This window comes from Lissotriton helveticus, chromosome 3_1 (assembly GCF_964261635.1).
Source record: "Lissotriton helveticus chromosome 3_1, aLisHel1.1, whole genome shotgun sequence".
Classification (NCBI taxonomy): domain Eukaryota; kingdom Metazoa; phylum Chordata; class Amphibia; order Caudata; family Salamandridae; genus Lissotriton; species Lissotriton helveticus.
In genome coordinates, this window is record NC_136061.1 from 2094063177 (window position 1) to 2094081303 (window position 18127).

An 18127-nucleotide genomic window follows, 5' to 3' on the forward strand; every position below is an offset into this window, starting at 1 on the left:
CAAGAAACTAGACCAGTGAAATAATGTCAGCGCAAATATCCACTTACATCCAAATCGGCAAAACGCTCTTTTCGGGGTCCGCAAACACACTGAGTGAAAATCATTCGTACGGTTGAACCAATCGGCACTCGGGCTCTCGCATGTGACGAATGTCACGTGATGTGAGTATGGCGACTTCACCGTGATGTGAACCAGGAAATAAACTAAAGGTACAATAAAGTTGTGTATTGGATTGAGAAAACTAAACGTGAACGTGAAATTAATCTAAAGTAAGACAGGCTGGGTAAAACAGAAAAAGAAAAAAAGAAAAAAGCACATGAATAAAAATAGAGGAAACAATAACGGACAATGTGAGGGAAACTTGAACACTGAAAGTGCCATAAAAACAGAAATAGTGAAGGTGAACATAAAAGATGACATGATCTGAATTAAGAATTGCTTATTTCCGCAACAAATCTCAAAACTCTGTAAACATGATGAAACAATTCAATCAATATGGATGGGCTCAAAGCAGTTCATTAAACCAATGCAAAATATACAAGAGCAAGTTCAGTTACAGAAAACAGGCATATTCTATCCTATCATTCATCCCCACTGGTTGGAGAGAATTAAGTTTTTTAATCCAAAAGTACTCTGCCTGTAATCTCTGTTTAACAGGATCAATGTCCCGACGTTGCGGGATAACCTCCAGAATCGTGCATCTCAAATGTGCAATCTGATGTCTGGCTTCTTTCCAATGGTTAGCCACGGTGGATTTACTATTGGCAAGCCTTATATTGCTTTTATGTTCTGTGATGCGTACTTTCAATTTACGCTCAGATTGTCCAACGTATACTTTGCCACATGGGCATTTGATGGCATAGATGATGTTCTTAGTGTCACAGGTACTGGAATGATGCAATTGAATTTGATACCCTTTGGTACTTTCGCCATTTGGCTCCGCGTTCTTTTGGCGATCTCGTCTTCTGTTTCCTTTGCCCCTTCTTGTCTTTCTGTTTGTGGAGGAGCGTTTGCTGCCGGACTGGTCTCTAAAAAAGACGGTTGCTGTGTGGTTTGTTTATCAAGTTGTTGTTGAACGATTTTTATTGGACCTCTGGATGAGGCAATTTCTGAATCTGATACCACGCTTTCTTGGGATGATGTAGCCGTGGATTTCTTTTGTTGAGGTTGCCACTTTTTTTGATTATAAATTTCGGCCCACTTATAAACTTCTTCAAGCTTGTAGTCAATTGTGTCACGGCGGTACTTGCGTACCTTTCTTTCATTCACTTCCTTGGCGTACCGTTCTAGTTTCACATCAATATCAAATGGAACCAGACCTGAAAGATTTGTACAATGAAAAGATTACTTTTGCATTCCAGAGATCAAGGAATTTGAAAGAAATACTGAACACTCCTAAGAAAAATAAAATCACATTCAAGGGTATGCAAAAATGTTTAAACTGTGTACATTGCAGCAAGGTAGGTAACAGCTTTCAACACCCTACCAAAGGGTATCAAATTCAATTGCATCATTCCAGTACCTGTGACACTAAGAACATCATCTATGCCATCAAATGCCCATGTGGCAAAGTATACGTTGGACAATCTGAGCGTAAATTGAAAGTATGCATCACAGAACATAAAAGCAATATAAGGCTTGCCAATAGTAAATCCACCGTGGCTAACCATTGGAAAGAAGCCAGACATCAGATTGCACAGTTGAGATGCACGATTCTGGAGGTTATCCCGCTACGTCGGGACATTGATCCTGTTAAACAGAGATTACAGGCATAGTACTTTTGGATCAAAAAACTTAATTCTCTCCAACCAGTGGGGATGAATGATAGGATAGAATATGCCTGTTTTCTTTAACTGAACTTGCTCTTGTATATTTTGCATTGGTTTAATGAACTGCTTTGAGCCCATCCATATTGATTGAATTATTTCATCATGTTTACAGAGTTTTGAGATTTGTTGCGGAAATAAGCAATTCTTAATTCAGATCATGTCATCTTTTATGTTCACCTTCACTATTTCTGTTTTTATGGCACATTCAGTGTTCGAGTTTCCCTCACATTGTCCGTTATTGTTTCCTCTAGTTTTGTTCATGTGCTTTTTTCTTTTTTTCTTTTTCTGTTTTACCCAGCCTGTCTTACTTTAGATTAATTTCACGTTCACGTTTAGTTTTCTCAATCCAATACACAACTTTATTGTTCCTTTAGTTTATTTCCTGGTTCACATCACGGTGAAGTCTCCATACTCGCATCACGTGACATTCGTCACATGCGAGAGCCCGAGTGCCGATTGGTTCAACCGTACGAATGATTTTCACTCTGTGTGTTTGCGGACCCCGAAAAGAGCGTTTTGTCGATTTGGATGTAAGTGGATATTTGCGCTGGCATTATTTCACTGGTCTAGTTTCTTGGCATTTCTTACACTTTCTGCGGTATTTAGATTCTTTTCGATCACGGATGTTTACCGGTGTGGTTCGGTACTATTGTGGGGTCATTAGTTTAATACTTTGGTGTTTTTAAACACCACACACATGTTTTCTTTTTCTTTCCACATATGTTTCTTGTTTACGCATGATCGCCATTAATTGTTTTGAAGTGTTTCAAATGCACAGATAGTGTTGTTTGTTTTTGAGTATTGATTTTGGTCCTGTATTATTCTTTTACAGAGCCCTGACGAAGGGTCTTTACTTTGACCCGTAATGCATTGGGTATTTTGACAAACTTGGAATTTAAGATCAAGCAACTAATTGATCAAGATGAATATGGAATACTAATCATGGAAACAAAATGTGATTAGAAATGAGTTGAAAATACACGTGTTCGTGTTGCTTCTACATCAACTGAACTGTTAAGAAACCCTCTAGGTTTCATGTATATTGAGCGCACGTCCTGGTGAGAAGTGTTTCTTCCCACTCTACGTTTTCCTAGATCTTTACATCACCATCCACAATACACATTCTCAGTAATTGTTCCATTAAAAATGTGCTCAAGCGCTTGTTAGGAGTCTCATTTTGACTGCAGTGGAAGAAGAGATTCCTGTACGCTTTTCCACCACTTCTTCTCCTGCCTGTCTTAAGAAGATCAAGTAACCACAGAGAGATGATTAGCCACCCCTGTTCAGACCCAGCCATGTGCAAATCGGTCTTGACCCTGTCCCTCACGGGGACAGTCCAGCCTGAACTGCCAAGCCAGGTCATCCCTGGACCAGAAACAACCATCCTGGGACCGGTTTCGCGATAACACCCCTCATGAGCCAGGCTAGCTTGAATATAGTGGCAAGGTGAGCAAGGAACACACGTCTGGGCATACCCTGCCAACTTAGGGTGAACAAATCAAACACAAAGAGATGATGGACGGAGTGCTGAAACTTTTCAGACACTCACCTCCAGTTACAGATCTGGGTTTGATCCATCATCATTCTTTAGCTCACTTTGTCACCCCAGTTCAGACCCAGCCATATGCAATCAGTCTTGACCATGTCCCTCATGGGAACAGTCCAGCCCGAACTGCCAAGCCAGGTCTTCCCTAGACTGAAAACAAGCATCCTGGTACCGGTTTCAGGGTAACACCCCTCATCAGCCAGGCTAGCTTGAATCCAGTGGCAAAGTGAGCAAGGAACCCTCGTCTGGGCATACCCTGCCAACGTAGGGCGAACAAATCAAACACAAAGAGATGATGGACGGAGTGCTGTAACTTTTCAGGCTCTCACTTCCATTCACAGATTCGGGTTGAATCCATCATCGTTCTTTAGCTCACTTTGCCACCCCAGTTCAGTGAATGTTTGACATTGTGCAGCATTTTGTCCATCAGTTGTTCTTTTTTTGCATTTAAGAAGATCAAGAACAATCATGCTTAATTAATCCTCGTCACCCCGGATTTGGCCAGGAGAGTTTGGTATATGTACCTCCTGAGCATGAGCATCTATTTTCTGGTCAGGCTACCACTTAGGGAGGCAGCAGCAGGGCAGGGTCCTCTACCCGAATCTACACAAGTTACACCTCCATGGATGGAGTTTGAGCTAAGCCAATTAACTGCGTTCGATTCACTGTCTAAATTGATGGATGTCATCCTTGCCTCTATCTTCCCTCTATGAAATCTTTTCATGCTGGGTGCTTGGACAGATTTGTAAACTGGTGTAGTGCCCAGGACACGGATCCATTACAGGCAAAGTCTTCACACTTTTTCTAGTTTGTTTTGTCTTTAGCCCCACAATCTTGCAGTGAGTACTGTAAATGGTGATTTGCCGACCCTCTACCTTTTCATGTTTGCCATACCAACTGTCTTTGTTTAAATCACCTATTGTAATGAGGTTTATTAAGGGTTTGACATACATGTTTTCTCCCAAACCGTTTCTGATGCCACAGCGGACCTTAAGTTGGGCTTGAAATTCATTATGTGTGCGCCATGCAAGCTAATGTATTGCTACTCTTTGCAAGCCTGCACTCAGAAACTATCGTTGTAATTGCAATTACATCAGATTGTAACATGAATAAACTACAGGCACTTTCAGTGCAACTGGCCCATACCACTTTTTCAGGACATATTAGTGCTGAGGAACCTGGTGACCTTAGCAAAATTAGTCACTCTTTTCCATGTTGGGCAATTAACTCTACAAGCAAGCTTTGCTCCCACTCACCTACTGAAAGAGGAGAGAATTCATCAGTTGGACCCGAAAATAGCTTTGAACATTTACATTAATCGCATCAGAGACCATCAAGTATACAACCAGCTTTTTGTATGTTTTTCAAGAGCAAAGAAACAGGGGGTTGTTCAGAAGAGAACCATGTCTAGTTGAACAGTTCTCTGCATTATGAGACATGCTATGCACTTGCAAAGAAGTAGCCCCTGAAAGGTCTAACAGGCCATTGCACCAGGGCTAAGGCCACTACCACTGTGTTGGCACGGGGAGTTTCTGGCCTTGATGTCTGCTAGGCTGCGACATGGCTATCAGTGCATAGGTTCACAAAGCACTACATCCTTGACAGCCAGGCCTGATGGAAAGGACACTTCGCTCGCTTGCTTCTGCAAGAGATTATGGTCTGAACCCCACTCCACACGCCAACCACTTTGAAAGGTACTGCTTTGGCATCTAGTCTAAGGTGATTTCTTATTGCCGCCAATCTCCCTATTCAGTGGGGTGGCCTCTTAGTAACATCTGAAAAGGTCACAAGTTAGTACTCAAAACACTGTTACAAACAATTGTTAATGTTCTTCTTCTGACGGCACAGAAAGGGAACAGACAAGCAACTGACATCAGTATGTAGTCATCTCAGTGCCTCATGACTCCCACCTTCCGCCGCATGGGATCTCTGCTACAAAATGGGTCCAGTTTGGTGCCAGAGAGGCATTCTAAGGTAAGGTATCTGCGGTTAGATAGAGTATTCCCCAGAAAGAGCATTATCAAAGGTAAGTAACTAGTCCCACTTTGCAGTTGCTTTCCAATGCAGCGGATTTGTGAGTATCACAGTGTCTGCCATCTGGAAATATATCTGCATGACAAATAATGCTGACAAGAATACGTTTTTATATTGCTGGGATGATTTGCTTTTTTTATAGTGTCTTTGCAAGTAGCATGGCAGATGTTAACATTTTATTTAAGGTGTCATCATGCAATCAAACAAAATTACATTACTTTTACATGTACCTGGGACCCATACTACAGAGACCAGAAAAAACAAACTGATACATTTTTTTGCACGCAACTTCTGATTTATCAGAGAACTCTTGTTTATGAATTAGAATTTGCTTAGACTGGAGAATATTTGTGTATTAGATTGATGAGGAAGCTATCTATGATCAATACTCTGCTATTCTTTTCTACAGCCCTTTTCTACATTGTCATCACCCATCACCAGCACTTTCCTACGTGCATCAAGATGTTTGCTCTTGTTTTATAACCTCGTTTATTTGATTTGGGGTTACATCTGGCTACAATTAGCACATTAACAGTACTGATTCCATCCATTCTTTAGTACTGAACTTACTGCTTTCGTATGATGTTTAGAAAATGGCAAAACCCAATATCTACGTTGCACCTTTGCTTGCCAGATGTATAAGAACACATTTTTGTATTTGTAGATATTGGAGCCTGTGAATCTATCATGAAAAAGAAAACAAAGCAAGATTTCCAAGAGCTTCTTAGAACTGAACATTGTGAGTATAAATAACTACCAGCTGGAAGATCAAGGGAAGGCGATATGTCTATTTTATTTTCTTTCTTCCAATTTATCACCCAATGCAGGAACTCTCATTTAATTTCCTTTTATGTGACTAAAACTGTGCTTTGTATGGAGCTCATATGGAGAAAGTGAAAGATGAAGAGGGTGAACATGTGTGGTTCATTTTACATAGTTTTGTCATTGTACTTCCAGTCCATTATGCACACCTCCCTATGTTTCTGGACTAACCGGTTTTCAATATTTACGGCTCAGTAAACTGACTACGTGCATGCTGACATTTCTTGACAGGGCATGGCCACAGAATCACCGAAGAGCAGAATATGAGTGATCTCTCTGAGCGGAGCTTTGGATTGGATTTCACAGTCTACTGCCCAACTTTATTATCCCCATGGCTTTGCCCCTGCCTATCTGCTCTGGGCTAGTGCCTGAATGTTAACCTATTTTTCTTTCTCTCAAGATAATTTGCATCTTGTAGTCTCATGGCCCATTTAAAGTTTATCTCAAACTTATAAAAATGAATCATGATCTCTGTGAGACATATGTAAGCACAGCCCACAAAAGTTTAAATATTAACTGCATTGATTTATAGCCCACCCTCTGATTTTCTTTTCATCTTTAATAATTGCGCATCTGGGCTTTCCCATAATTGGACAATGCTGAGTTGTACTTTTACAAGTAAATGTAAAAGTAGGAGTTCGAGGCATGTGGGCTGCTGAATTCATATCTTTGCATAGATCGCCGCCTAGTGTTGGGTCCGGATGATTGCACTTTGTTGTCTTGGAAGTATCACGAGATAAGTGACTCCTCCCCTGGACTACAGTGCGCATGGGCATCCAGTCCATCCTTACATTGTTTTTTTCCGCCATTGGGTTCGGATGTTACTTTCCTACACTCCAGCTCGGAATCGAAACTAACTACTCTCTAAGGCCAAAAGGCCTTCGAATTCGACGGTATTGTTTTCGCTCGGTACCCCTCAACTCCATCCAGCTTTTCATTTTGATCCGGTCGTCGACGCGGGCCGTTGGGCCTTATCGACGCAACGTGCGACTTCCGTCGATGGAAAGGAGTCCATTTAAAAGGTGCCCACAATGCCACTCAAAGTTCCCACATACTGACAAACACACAGAATGCAACAAGTGTTTGTCACCTGAACACAAAGAAGAGGATTGCCCGGTGGGGGTGGGGGCGGGGAGAGATAGGAATGTAACTGTATACTATCATTATCAGTGCTTATGCCGCTACTGTTCATTACATGTTTATTTTCCATTATTGTTGATTTGTAGTTCTTGTATAAATGTCACTGTTGTGCGCAACACAGGTACAGGGAAGATCCACCCTGAACATTTTGGTAACACACATTTGCTTGGCGGGTGGGCGGTCACGGACTTACCTCGTGGCAGATGCCCGGCAACCCCCTGATCAGGCAACAGTATGCGGGATAATCCTCTCCCATTCCAAACAGGGACTTGCATGCCTGCATGGGAAGTGTACGGGACTTATTGACTGATGCCTGGCATACCTGCCTACTGTTTGCTTCTTGTTGCCCTGTCTCATGCAATGTATTGTCTTTCTCCGAAAAATGCCAATAAACAGATTTGACACAAAAAAAAGAGGATTGCCCGGCGGGGGCCCAATTTCGATCCAAGAAAACTATCCAGAATCAACGGGCTGCCAGGCGAGAGATGCAGAAGTCTGCACCAGAACCGGAGAATATCTTCGAGGACGACCAAGAGCTTCCCGAAGCCCCCGTCTCCGATCTTGAGATCGTCACCGTTGAGGACCAATCGAACTCCGATGACCAGATCACATCGGGGCAAAAAACTGTGAGTACCCAGCCCCCCACTCCACTCAGCCCAACAAAGAAGGCTCCGGTCGAAGCATCGCCGAAAGGCCTTAGCCAAGATCGACACATTCCTTCGGAGACCCCACCCCTCGGGTCGGCTCCGAAGCACAAACAAACGCCTTCAGGTAGCCCAGGCCCGAAGAGAGTCATCGAGCCAAAAAGAGTTCTCCAGCCAAAGGTCATCGAACCGAAAAAGCTGGTAGACCCGAAGGGCGCACAACCAAAAGATTTGGTCCGACCGAAGATCATCGACCCAAAAAGTAAGGTCGTCGATCCAAAGGGTGTACAGCCTAAGAAAGCTGTCGACGCCGAAAAACCATCGGCACCAAAACCCTCGGCACCGAAGAGCGTCACGCCGCAAAAACACTCGGCACCAAAAGGCTTGGCACCAAATACAATCGTCGAGCCCAAAAAGCCATCGGAACCGAAGACATCGGAACCGAAGAAAATCGTCCAACCGAAAAAGGTCGTCGATCCAACTAATACAGACGAATCAGAAAAGGCTGCCGAACACACAAAAAAGACAATCGACCCAAAGAAACACCAGGCTTTGGACAAAAAACGTACCGAACCAAAAGCCCCGGTCGATCCAAAACCAGTCGCCGAGCCTAAAAAGGCCGGCGAACCAAAGAAAGTCTCTAAAGGCAAAGAACGCGTCGATCCAAGAAAGGTTATCGAACCTAAAACAGCTGTCGAGCCCAAAGGAGCTCCGACACCAAAAAGCACCGAGCCACAAACTCCAAAAAAGGTTCATAAACATAACCCTCGACGCCAAAGCGACGGACTGTTGAGGAAGAACTATTCCACCCAGATCCAGTGACTGAGGAGCAAGCTAAATTATATATCGATCCTGATACAGGATACGTTTACCACCGAAAGAAGAGGCCTTTACCACAAGACACTCCTTCTCCAGTTCCTCCAAAGAAAAAAGACTTTGGCACATCTCCCTCAAGGCCTTTCACTCTTCCTCCTTTTCTGCCTGATATGCCTTTCGTTCCTTACTCTCCCACACACTCTGATTATAATGAGGGAGAGGACATGGGGGAAGATCTTCAATACAATTATGATGACACTGGGGATCCTGATCCACAAGATAACACATGGGGTGACCAAAATGATCCTGACGAGCAACAGCCCATCCCAGATACTTCCCCATACCCAACAAAACCGTCACCTACAGACGACACAATCATGTTTAATCAGCTTATAGACAGAGCAGCTAAATATCACAAGGTAGATATGCACATTGACCCTACAGAGGAAGATTTTTTGTTTGACACCTTCCCCACTTCTGAGAAAAATGTCAGAACTCTTCCAATGCTTAAAGGGGTCCTCAAGCACGTGCCAGATATCTTTAAAGATCCTGCTAGGGCACGAGTGCTCAATCCGAGGATTGAGAAAAAATATAAGGCAGCACTAGCAGACCCTACATATATAAAACAACAATTGCCTTTAGATTCTTTCGTCGTTGCAAATGCTCGTAAACGAGCCAATTCACAGACAACAGGAGATGCTCCCCCTCCTGATAAAGAATCTAAAATTTTAGAAGCATCAGGGAAAAGAGTAGCTTCACAAGCTGCTAATTCTTGGAGAATCGCTAATACGCAAGCTCTATTAGCGAGATATGATAGAGCACACTACGACCAGCTTGAGACTCTAATGCAACACCTACCAGAACCCTTTAAGGCGCAGGCCAACGACCTCATTCAGGAAGGCAAATTTATAACAAACGCCTCCATCAAATGCGCGCTAGACGCAGCCAATACTTCGGCCAGGACTATCAACACCAGCGTTCTACTGCGCAGACTCGCATGGTTATGCATATCTGGATTTAAGAACGATGTTCCATCCACCATCCTCAATCAGCCAGTAAACCAAGACTTTCTGTTTGGCCCTGCAGTTGACACAATTTTAGATAAAATGAAAAAGGACACTGAAACTGCCAAGTCAATGGGGGCGCTTCAGTTCCAACAACACCGGGGCTCCTTTCGTCGCTCCTCATATAGAGGTGCAGGAAGGGGCAGCACATCGCAAAGCTCCTCCACCTTCAAGTCAAATACCCAGAGCACTTTTAACAAAGGCTCCAATAGAGGAGGTTACAGAGGAAACAATAATAAGGGCAGAGGATGTGGAGGCAATAACCCCAGAGCCTCCACTGCCACCAAACAGTGACTTCACCACACTCCCTCCACAACACACAACACCTGTCTGAGGCAGAATCAATCAGTTCCTACCTGTCTGGAACGCAATTACCACAGACAGGTGGGTGAGACAAATTATCCAGTATGGTTATTGCCTGGAACTCACTTCTACTCCACCCAACATACCACCCAAACACCGTCCTATGTCCAAAGAACACATAACACTGTTACAGCAAGAGGTTCAATCAATGCTACAAAAGGGCGCCATAGAGCCAGTCCCATTTCAACACCAAGGAACAGGAGTATATTCTCTATACTTCCTAATTCCAAAAAAGGATGGGTCACTCAGACCCATTTTGGACCTCAGACCTCTGAACCAATACATACTATCAGAACACTTCCATATGATAAACTTACAACAAGTTCTCCCACTGCTTCAGCAGGGCGACTTCCTTGCCACATTAGACCTCAAAGACGCATACTTCCACATTCCTATACACCCAGCTCACAGGAAATATCTCAGGTTCACATTACAAGGGCAACACTATCAATTCAAAGTTCTCCCCTTTGGAGTAACTACAGCTCCAAGGGTGTTCACCAAGTGCCTAGCTGTAGTGGCAGCACACCTCAGGCGGCAACACATCCACGTGTTTCCCTATCTCGCGATTGGCTCATAAAAGCCAAGTCAGACACCCAATGTGCAAGTCATACGTCTCAAACCCTCCAGCTGCTGCACAGTGTGGGTTTCCCAATACATTACCCAAAATCTCATCTGCAACCCTCCCACATACAACAATATCTGGGAGCTACAATAGATACATCAGTAGCAAAGGCATATACCAATCCAGTCAGGATAGCCAACATGCAGACTCTAATACAAAGGTTTCAGCCACAACACTCCCTACCAGCTCGAATGCTCATGCAACTCATAGGCATGATGGCCTCCTGCATATTCATTGTCCCCCATGCCAGACTTCAATTGCGTCCATTACAAGAATGCCTAGCAAGGCAGTGGAACCAGGCTCAAGGACAACTAAAAGACCTAGTGTTGGTAGACAGTCGCACATACAACTCTCTGCAGTGGTGGAATCCACATAACCTTTCCAAGGGGCGTTTGTTCCAAGAGCCAGTTCCACAAGTAGTATTGACAGCGGACGCATCATTGACAGGATGGGGAGCCCACCTACATCAATACACAGTCCAGGGACTCTGGACAGCCAAGCAAAGGACACTGCATATCAACCACTTAGAGTTGCTAGCAGTTTTTCTGGCACTGAAAGCGTTCCAAAACCACATATACAACAAGGCGGTGTTGATCCGGACGGACAACATGACAGCCATGTATTACATCCAGAAACAGGGAGGGACTCACTCTCTACAGCTTTCTCACTTAGAGCAGAGCATATGGAGGTGGGCAATTCCAAAGAACATCTTTCTCCTAGCACAACACCTGCCAGGGAAAGACAATCAAATAGCGGATCTGTTAAGCAGACACAGCCAACAGATACACGAATGGGAGATTCATCCTCAAGCTCTCCAACCATTCTTCCAAGAATGGGGGCATGCAGAAATAGATCTGTTTGCCACAAATGAAAACTCCAAATGCCAGTACTTTGCCGCCAGGTTCCCACATCCGTTGTCACAGGGCAATGTGATATGGATGAACTGGTCAGGCAGATTTGCGTACGCTTTTCCACCAGCCCCGCTGATTCCGCTAGTGGCACGCAAACTACGTCAGCAGTCTCTGACACTGATCCTGGTTGCTCCAACATGGGCCAGACAACTATGGTACACAACATTCCTAGAACTCTCTGTGGTTCCACACCAAAGACTGCGTCTATCGCCACATCTCCTAACTCAGAACCCTGGAGAAATCAGGCACCCAGATCCCAATCAACTGAACCTAGCGATTTGGCTCCTGAAGTCTTAGAATTTGGATATCTCAATTTGCCTCCCGATTGTATGAACATTATCAAAGAGGCAAGACGCCCAACCACTAGAGCATGCTATGCAGCCAAATGGAAAAGATTTGTAATTTATTGCAACAATAACCAAATCAATCCATTAGACGCTTCAATACAAAACATTATCTGTTACCTGTTGCATCTTCAAAGACGCAATCTAGCATACTCCTCAATAAGACTTCATCTTGCAGCTATAGCAGCTTACCTCCAAAACAGACAACACCTGTCTCTGTTCAGAGTTCCAGCAATGAAGGCTTTCATGGAAGGGCTTAAAAGGATAATCCCTCCCAAACATCCACCTTCACCGGTCTGGAACTTAAATATAGTACTTACCAGACTTATGGGACCTCCTTTTGAACCACTCCACTCATGTGAACTGCAATTTTTGACATGGAAGGTCGCTTTTTTAATTGCCATCACTTCACTCAGACGATTAAGTGAGTTACAGGCTTTAACTATTCAGGAACCTTACATGCAAATACATGCAAATAAGGTGGTACTACGTACTAACCCTAAATTCATGCCAAAGGTCATTTCCACTTTCCATATCAATCAGTCCATTAAACTGCCCATTTTCTTCCAAAACCCGCAGTCAGTAGCTGAAAGAGCCTTACACACACTAGATGTAAGAAGAGCTCTGTTATATTATATTGACAGAACTAAACCATTCAGAAAGACAAAGCAACTGTTTGTTGCTTTCTCACCACAACATAAAGGTAACCCCATCTCTAAATCAGGAATAGCTAGATGGATAGTTAAATGCATCCAAATATGCTACCAAAAAGCTAAACGCACTCTAACAGTACCCCGAAGAGCACACTCCACGCGCAAAATGGGGGCATCCATGGCTTTCCTGGGAAACATTCCACTAGAAGACATCTGTAAGGCAGCCACATGGTCTACAATACACACTTTCACCAACACTATTGTGTAGATGTGCAAGCAAAGCAGCAAGCTGCTGTAGGCCAAGCTGTCCTCAAAACTCTTTTTCAAACTGCTGCAGCTGGGACAGGCGTCCACCGCTAGAGGAGGTACTGCTATACAGTCTATGCAAAGATATGAATTCAGCAGCCCACATGCCTCGAACGTAAAATGCTACTTACCAGTATGTATCTGTTCTTAGCATGTAGGGCTGACATTCATATCGCCCACCCTCCTCCCCGGGGCCTGTCGCAGCTGCAGGGTTTTCTTTGCATGGCCATCTTTACTCTACTATACTCCATCTTTGCCACAATGGCGAAAAACAATCGAAGGATGGAGTGGATGCCCATGTGCACTATAGTCCAGGGGAGGAGTCACCTATCTCGTGATACTTCGAAGACTCTTCCAAGACAACAAAGTGCAATCATCCGGACCCAACACTAGGCGGCGATCTATGCAAAGATATGAATGTCATCCGCCCTACATGCCAAGAACCGATGCATACTGGTAAGTAGCATTTTCCTTCCAAGTTAGGATCCCAGAAAATATTGATGTCATCTATGCCACTAAGCACAATGTGCAATGAAGGTTATGAGAGATTTAATCTCATTATTGCTTTAAACTGAAAAGTGGCATTATCCTGATATTACTTGAGCTTTAGAGCAGTTCTTTCATATGTGCAACTAGAGGTATTGTTGGGAGAGAGAAGCCTGGTGGGGCTATTGCCCTGTTTGAAAATGTCCTGGCTCCCAATATGTGCTCCCCCCACCAACGACAGCTGCAACCAGCAAACATAGACACTGCCCTCTCGGCTTGGGAACAGCAATGTTGTTCCTGTTTTACTGCCTCTTGCATTCTCTTAGAGAATTAGCTTTTTACAGGATGATTTCTGAAGTTATTTATATGCAATATATTTCTCATGTATAATGTGTAGTATGAGAAGAGTTGATCCTGTGTAGCTGGGTAATTTCTGGGTGTGGCTGTGTATTTAAAACAGGCCACAAATTAGAACTGTGGAGTTGAGGGTGAACGCAGTGAGAATTTCTCACAGGGCTTCTAAGTGGATTCAGTTGCCAGAGTCTTACCTGCTGTACCTGAGGACTTGCGCTCCACCCTCAATTTGTCTGGTCACGATGTGGGTACATTTACATTTCATTGGGGGTTTGGCACTACGGATTTCCTATTGCAGGTGATAGGTACCAGTGAGGTGCTCAGCAAAATACTTGGCTGCAAGCCATTGGCCTCTCTGGGGACATCCAATAGTGCCTCCTGAACATGCTGTTCGATGGCTCTCAACTTTTTGGTGTAAAGGCAGACTCGGCCCTTGAGTGTTTTAAAGATAGTGGGGCCACAGCCTACTCTTTGAGCATGTCTGCCCCTGTGTGGCAATTTCATCAGTGGGTTCGCCCCTTCCATGGCTTCAGTAGCGGCTTTCAATACCACCAGCCGTTCAACCAGCTCAACAGCTGTTTCATGGCTAAGGCATCAGTGCCTACAGAGAGCGTGGGCAGCTGGGGCAGCATAAAACCCAGTCCTACACCCCTCCTCAGCCACAAAACCTCTTTAGTGTGTTCTTTGAGACACACAGTCACCCTGTTGGACGCAGGATCTTACATTTTCTCCCAAGGTGGCAGGCAATCATGTCAACAAGTGGGCCTGCAAATCATCCAGAGGTTTATGTGCTTTCAATTCCTACCACCCTGTCACACTTTCCATCATCCTTGGAGCTACTGATGAGTTTCACTTGTCCCTATTACAGCAGGAAGTGCCAGTACTATTGGCCAAAAGGGCCGTAGAGATGTAACCTGCATCAGAAGTAGGCACTGGCTGCTACTTCATCCAATTCTAGACCTTTGCCCTCTCAATGCATTTCTGTGGAACGACAAATTCAAAATGCTGCCCTTGCCTAGGAGACTGGATGGTAGCATTAATGCAGGTTGCCTAATTCCAGATCCTCATCCTGCAGGCCCACAAGCTCTATCTTTTCGCACTATCAGCTCTTTTGCGTTTTGGAGTTCCCAAACCAGCTAACTCTCAGAGGCGCTTTCTGCATAAAGTGGAGGTCGAGCTCCTGTATTCCTTTCCCACCACTGCCTCTCCTGCTCAAGTTCTGAGGAAGATCAGGAATGATTGGGACCAAGTCATCCTAGTGGCACACGATTAGGCATGGAGAGTTTGTTACTTGATTCTCCTGATTATTAGAATCTGTCCTACGATACGGCTGCTGCTTCGAGAGGATCCTCTGTCGCCGCAGCAGGGCAAGGTCCTGCACCCGGGCCTATGCAATCTTCACCTCCATGTTTGGAGTTTGAGCAGTGATACTAGCATGCTTTCGACATCCCTCCCAAGTTGTCGATAGCATCTTGGCAGGCAGACGCCCCTCTACTAAACCTGTTATTGGGACTAGTTTGTGGGTTGGTGCGGTACTTGGCAGATTGACCCACTGTTAAAGTATGCCACGTAGACAGGTCATGTAGTAAAAGATTATCTGTTTATTCTTCAAGTTACTTTTTCTTCAAGCACAAATACTCTCAGCATTCTAATAACCTCACCACTGGCTGAGTGGCAAGGCAGAGAACAACAATGGAGAAGATGCATTATTAGCAAGTAGATTGCAACCCATCTCCCCCCTTATAAAGACAATAGAAAGTCCTATTGACGCAAGATGATAAAACACACAAACAACACTTCCAATAAATTCATCAAAATCACACGCCCTTCAACAACTAGGAAGGATACTAATACAAAAGTTTCAACCCTTACATAGTGGGTATTCCCATAACCCACCTCGCCACACATTCAGGGCAACTGCTCATAGGGATCTCTTAAATAGTGGGTATCTCACTCTATCTCACCTCACACTCAAGGCACAACTCTCATAGGGTATCTTCCAACGCTTAAACAGTAAGTATCTCACCCCACCTCACCTTACATTTAAGGCTCAACTCTCACAGGGGATCTTTTGACCCATAAACAGTGGGTATCTCACCCCACCACGCCTCACACTCAAGGTACAACTCTCACAGGGAATCTTCCAACCCTTAAACAGTGGGTATTTCACTCTACCTCGCCTCACACTCAAGGCACAATGCTCACAGGGTACTCTCAGCATTCTAATGACCCATTGGCTGAGCAGCAAGGCAGAGAACAACAGTGGGTAGGATGCATTATAATAGTAAGTAGATTACAACACCCTTTTCAAGCCAAACTATCCTAAGTGTTGCTTTTTGTGTTGTCCTTAACCCACAGTTAAAGGTTGTCAGCTTGTTCTTTTTATGTGGTTGCTGGATCTTCTCTATTTAAATCACCTATTGTGATGCATGTTTTTGTAAAGATTTGAAACATAGGTTTCCTCCTACAGCTTTCATCATCCCTCATTGGGACCTGAACTTAGTTCTTACATTCCTAATATGTACTCTAATTGTACCATTGCATAGCTATCTTGAACGGTTTCTCACTCTCAAGACAGTTTTTCTTATCGCCATAGCATTGGTATGGCTCGGAAGTGAGCTGCAAGCCCTCTCTGTAAACCCACCGTAGAAGGCATTCTTTCTGGACAAGCTAGTACTGACGACGTGGGGCTCCTTTCTTCCTTACTCTATTTCATATTGGACAGTGCATCACCCTCGTAGCTTTCTTTGGTCCGCCTCATCCCTCTAAGAAGGAACAAAAACTCAAGTTATACATTAATCGTTTGAAAGAACATTGTGGGGACTATCAGCTGTTTTCTGGATTAGTTTGAGCTCAGAAGGGTAGAGCTGTGCACATCTTACACTGGATCATGCTCTGCATCAAAATGTACTATGCCTGGCAAAGATGCAGCCCCGGAGGGGTTGTGTGCACATTCCACCAGTGCCAAAGCTCTTACCATTGCAGTTGCAAGTGGGGTGCTTTTTTGGGCTATTTGCTAGGCTGCTACATGGGTGCCCCTCCCCATGTTCACAAAGCACAACTGCCTCATCAGTCTAGTCCAGAAAGAAGGGTATTTCGTCCGTTCTGTCCTACAGGACTTTTTGGTTTGAGCCAGTTCACAGACCCACCACCTGAGGAGGAAATGCTTTTGTGTCTATTTAAAAGATGAGGAATCTGCGGTTAGAAGTATCTATTAGAAGGACAAGTGACTTACCTTCCTTATCATTCTTTTTGGTAGATATTCTATGCAACCGCAAACTCCTCACTGACCCTCCCTCTACCCCATTCTGTGAACTGGACTCTTTTTCCTTCTAAAAACGACCCATGTATAGAGATCTGCACATTGGTCAGACTAATCTGTGGTTGGACTCTACATCTGAGGACATGAACAGTCTAGATAGCACCTGACAGCGTGCATGGGTGGCACTTATATACATGTATGTAATTTCCAGAGGAGAACTATATTTGCGTGAAGAAATTTTCAAGCAGGTGCCACCTGCTTGAAAATTTCCGGATCCAGTCTGATGCCTGGGGAATATTCAACAGTTAGAATCCTTCGGTTAGATAGAGTGTTACCATATGTAAGTAACTTCTTGAAAGTGGCTGAGGTGTCACTGTCTTGCTACTGGGGTCCTTAGTGTATATTAAGTTTTCGCTATGTTTACCTGATAGTTCTTTTGTTCCATTACAGTTTAGATGTAACGGTGCCATGATCTGATAGAGATAGGGCGCCCTGTTCCTCATCCTGGACTTTCGGTCACAGGAATTACTCTAGCAGTATTATGTCCATCCCACCATATGACTTTTGAGCATCTGAGTAGTGGGGATAGTCACATCTATTTGCTTGAGTGTTTCTCCAAATATCAGTTAACCCAATATCTTTAAGCCAATTTGGACCCTTTTATGATAAGCTGATGGTACCCCTGCCATCTGGCTCAATTTGTCTAGAAGGGAGTCTAAAATTAAATTCCAGCCCCCTCTAATATCAAAGGGTGGAATCTATCAATGCTTGGCTAGTAGCGTTTAAGAAGCTCTGTTGTCACTGGTTAGTAGCACAGACTACTTCCAGGGAGATTGGATGATTATTCAGGGATCAGTTTAATAACAACCACTTTCCCCCCTTTGTCATCTGGATTAGATTCGAGCATAAATCGTACCCTCTTACTAAAGAG

The 18127-nt window shown here is 44.1% G+C and overlaps 1 protein-coding gene across 1 annotated transcript in view; it reads left to right on the forward strand.

The window, feature by feature from the left end:
* The window catches only part of VPS33B (VPS33B late endosome and lysosome associated), an 806019-nt gene that overhangs the window by 378412 nt on the left and 409480 nt on the right, over positions 1 to 18127 (forward strand). The window contains exon 15 of the mRNA XM_078683255.1: positions 6074 to 6148. Within this exon, the coding sequence (XP_078539381.1) occupies positions 6074 to 6148 (75 nt within the window). The remainder of the gene's footprint in view (positions 1 to 6073; positions 6149 to 18127) is intronic.